Source organism: Dendronephthya gigantea, unplaced genomic scaffold (assembly GCF_004324835.1).
Source record: "Dendronephthya gigantea isolate DGI-Jeju-01 unplaced genomic scaffold, DenGig_1.0 000096F, whole genome shotgun sequence".
Taxonomy (NCBI): domain Eukaryota; kingdom Metazoa; phylum Cnidaria; class Anthozoa; order Malacalcyonacea; family Nephtheidae; genus Dendronephthya; species Dendronephthya gigantea.
Window position 1 is genome coordinate 777,651 of NW_021163106.1, and position 4,066 is coordinate 781,716.

The 4,066-nt window shown below is 37.8% G+C and overlaps 1 protein-coding gene across 1 annotated transcript; it reads right to left on the reverse strand.

Annotated features, from left to right (window-relative positions):
• Positions 1 to 2,344: 2,344 nt before the first annotated feature.
• On the reverse strand, positions 2,345 to 3,339 carry LOC114533983 (uncharacterized protein K02A2.6-like). The gene is made up of 2 exons (XM_028555620.1): positions 2,724 to 3,339; positions 2,345 to 2,679 (listed from the first exon to the last, which is right to left on the reverse strand). The coding sequence occupies exons 1-2, from the start codon at positions 3,337 to 3,339 to the stop codon at positions 2,345 to 2,347; spliced, it is 951 nt and encodes a 316-aa protein (XP_028411421.1).
• Positions 3,340 to 4,066: the final 727 nt, after the last annotated feature.

A 4,066-nucleotide genomic window follows, 5' to 3' on the forward strand; every position in this document is an offset into this window, starting at 1 on the left:
CTCTATTGGGGATTATCACCCCTATAGGGCATTCAGTCTCTCCTAGTGGGGCTTATAGATCCCCCACAGGAGGAAAGCATACGGTCTTAATGAGTCTTTTGGGATGTACACAGCTTTACAACAGTACAGTATGCTAATCCGGAGTACTTCACCCCCATGACCCATTCTCCCACACAAAAAATTTGCATCAGTTGTGTCTGGTTTTAGCTCATAGTATGTCTCTCAAGAGAAATTGAATCATTAAATTTGGATTTATAGATACTTTAGCCGGAGGTCTTCTGTCGAATTTCGAATGTATCCGATATGTACCGATATGTGAAGATTGCTTATTATTCGTATTTTTTATTTCAAAAGTCTTCAATCTGTAATCATTAACTTGCAGCCCCCGACAACTAATGTATAGAAAACTTCGTTTGTTATGTACAGTAAGCTCCGTGAAAAGAAAATGCAATAACCAGAGACCAAAGTTACTTACCACGTATAATGTGGTAATTCCGCGCAAAATTTATTCGTTTCGCCTTTCTGGATGATTGTAATCATGCATGATCATGGTTTTTTTTTTCAAATAGTACTACTAACAATGCTAAATATAATTTCTTTATAGTGTCACCCCAGATACAAAATATGCAGGATATGATATTCGCAAAAGGAATGTTGATAAATTGTACTCTGATGAGCAAAGTGAAAATCAATCCTAAAAGAGTAAACTATACTTGGTATTCAAAGATTGGTGGTGGTGATGAAATAAGCTGGAAGTCTGAGACTCATTCATTCTCCTTACGACTTGATAGTCTGCCTAAACCTGTGATGACGTATCAATGCACAGCTGAAAATGACGCCGGTGAAGCAACAAAGGAAATGAAAGTATTTCGCAATGGAAGTAAGAAAATTACATCCTAAACTTATAAAAGAGGGTATTATATAAAGCGAATATTCAATACTTCAGTATGTCTTACGATTTTTTATGCCCACGCCATCCAGTCTAATAAATGGTCATTGTTCTTCTATTGATACGCTGAGTTTATTATTTCATGTATAAAAAATCTGGACAGATAATACAAGAAGGTACATAAATAGAAATTGTCAGCAGCGATATCCATTTCTATTTTGGAATAAATTATGCTTTTGATTGAGTTCCAGTTCAGCACAAGTTTTTCCACCATACGCACTAACCTAACACAAGCCATTGAATTGTTGCACAAGCCATTAAATTTTCAAGAAGTTTGGTGCATGCATACGTAGGTCAAAGTGGAATAATAAAAATCTGGGTTTTTACTGTTGCTGTAAGTCAAACAATTTTTTTGTACAATTTAAAATTTCTATTATGGATGCATGCTTGAGTGCTTGCAAATGTTAGAGACCGGTCATTATTTATGGCAGGGGTGAGGGCTGAGGAGAAAATGTTTTAAAACCTAAATTTTTCCTAACCATTCATTTTTGTGCGGGAAAAATAACCCCGCTGTTGTAGAAGGCTAAAAAAGTTACCCCACCATCAATCATCAAATTAATAAAAATTCCATTTTCCGTTATTGAAAGGAAGAGGAAAAGCAGGAGTATTATTGAACAAAAAATATAAAACAAAGCGAAATTAAGAAGCAAATATTAGGTGCCCAATAGAGTGATGAAACTACTGGTGACCATAAGCGTACGGGCGCAACTTCGTTTGGGGGCCGAGCAAAAAAAAATCGCCCAAATTTTTGAATTCCGTGGCAAAGCCCAGATTGTGCTTTCAAGAAAGTGTAACAAACGTGACAAAATAGAATAAACATATATATAGGTGTTATAAATTACAAAATTTGGTTTCAAAAATTTTGGTTAAAACTCTTCTTCAGCTCGCCTGAATTTTCGGCTAAACGTTGCCGAATTTTTTGATTCTCGAAATTTTGGGGGTCAGCTATGCAGTTATCTCTGCAGTTATTCTCAAATCTTATGTATTTTTTTCTCAAGATGTCGTAAGTTAAAGCAAAACTAACAAATAAAATTATTTTAAAGTCTTACAATCGTATTGATCATTGATGGCCATTTTAAAAGTAATATGCTGGGCTCTCTTATTTATTATAAAGTATACTTTGAAAAACTATTGTGTTTGATTACTGTATGTAAAAGATTTTAATAGTGGTGTTTACAGCATAAGTATCTAGATACAAATGACTATAATTGCATGCAGCAGAATCCTAATCCCTATACTAATTATGTACATAATTACACATATATTACATCTCTCTTTTTTTTCTTTTCAAAATGTTGAAAACTGTATTACTGTTTATAAAGACCTTGAACCTAATGTCCTTGAGAATTATATATCATTCACAGTAAAGTTTTTTAATTACACGCACTACTATTTCTAAGTGTTAATGTATTGTCCATATATCTCAGGTTTGTGAACTGCCCTTCCAGATCTAGTTCTGTAGACGTTTTGGTGAGTCTCGCCTGTAGTTTGTCCAAGTTCCTCTCCAAGTTCCTCTCCAGCTTTCTCTTCTGGTTCCTCCGCTCTCACTTGCGAATCTAACGCACATCTTGAAGCAGGTTCAATTACTGTCTGAATGTGCCGTCGGTTTCTCCGTAGCCAACTACCATTTTCATTTTCTACCACATATGACCGTTGTTCCTGGCATTGTCTGCGTACCGTACCTTGTTGCCACTCTTTGGTTCTGTTATCTTGAATTCGGACTTCTTGCCCTGGAATTAGTTGAGGAAGATCACGAGCATGCTGGTCATACTACTTTTTTGTCTCTGTTGTTTCTCCACAAGACGGGCATGGACCTCATCCCTTCGGTGATCCCTATTAGGTATTCTTACAGGAAGATTTCCTTGCAGCTTACGTCCGAATAATAATTCTCCAGGACTTGGGATGCTGCTGTCTACTGGTGTAGTGCGAATGCAAAGAAGAACCATTTTGGGATCATTCCCACTAGCCTTTGCTTTACGAAATGAATTCTTGACAGTTTGAATGAACCGTTCAACAAAACCGTTTGACTGGGGATAATGCGGCGAAGATGTCACATGTGAAAAGTTCCATTCGTTCTCAAACGCATTGTACAATGAATAACTAAATTGAGGTCCATTATCACTCACGACTTTCTGAGGAATTCCTTCCTCTGAGAATATCTTCTTAGTTGCTTCGACAACGGCTTTTGCGGTACAATGAACATGCATCTTTTCTACAAATGGAAACTTTGAATAATAATCGACTATAATCAAATAATTATCCAATTCAAACTCGAACAAGTCTGTCCCTACAATTTGCCATGGACGAGTGGGAACATCATGAGGGAGCCATGTCTCCCTGATCTGTGACTTCCTGTACTGTTGACAGGTAGAGCATTGTGCACTGGTCATCTCTATATCCTTACTTATATTGATCCAAAAAACACAGTCTTTCGCTCTGAGTTTAGATTTCTCTACTCCTTGGTGACCTTCGTGAAGCTTGAATAGTATAGTTGAGGTTAGGCTTCGTGGAATGACTATTCGTGGACCCTTTATAACACAAGACCATCTTCCACAGCCAACTCATCCCTAAATGACCAATATGGTTGGATTTGTTTGGGTACGTCTCTCCTCTTCTCTGGCCAACTCACCACAATCACTTCCATTAGCTGCCCTAATTCTGCATCCTGCCAAGATTCGTCGCTGTGTAAATTGGATATGACGGATTTGCAGATCTAGGTCTATCGCTGTGCTATCTGTACCTGGAGAACGCGATAAACTGTCTGCCAGCAGCATTTCTTTTCCCGGTAAATATCTTATCTTCACGTCATACGTTTGGAGACGAAGTAACATTCTTTGCAACCTCGGGGGAGCGGCTGTTAATGGTTTCAGCTGAATCATTTCCAACGGCTTATGATCCGACTCGATGGTGAACTGTTTCCCATATACATAAGTGTGAAATCTTTCACACCCAAATACTACAGGCAGCAGTTCCCTATCTATGTTTGCATAACGTTGCTCGGTGTCACTCAACGACTTTGATGCAAACGCTATAGGCTTATTGTTCTGGAACAACACAGCACCAAGTCCTCTAGATGCGTCCACTTGTATAACTGTTTCATCCTCTACGTTAAAGTAT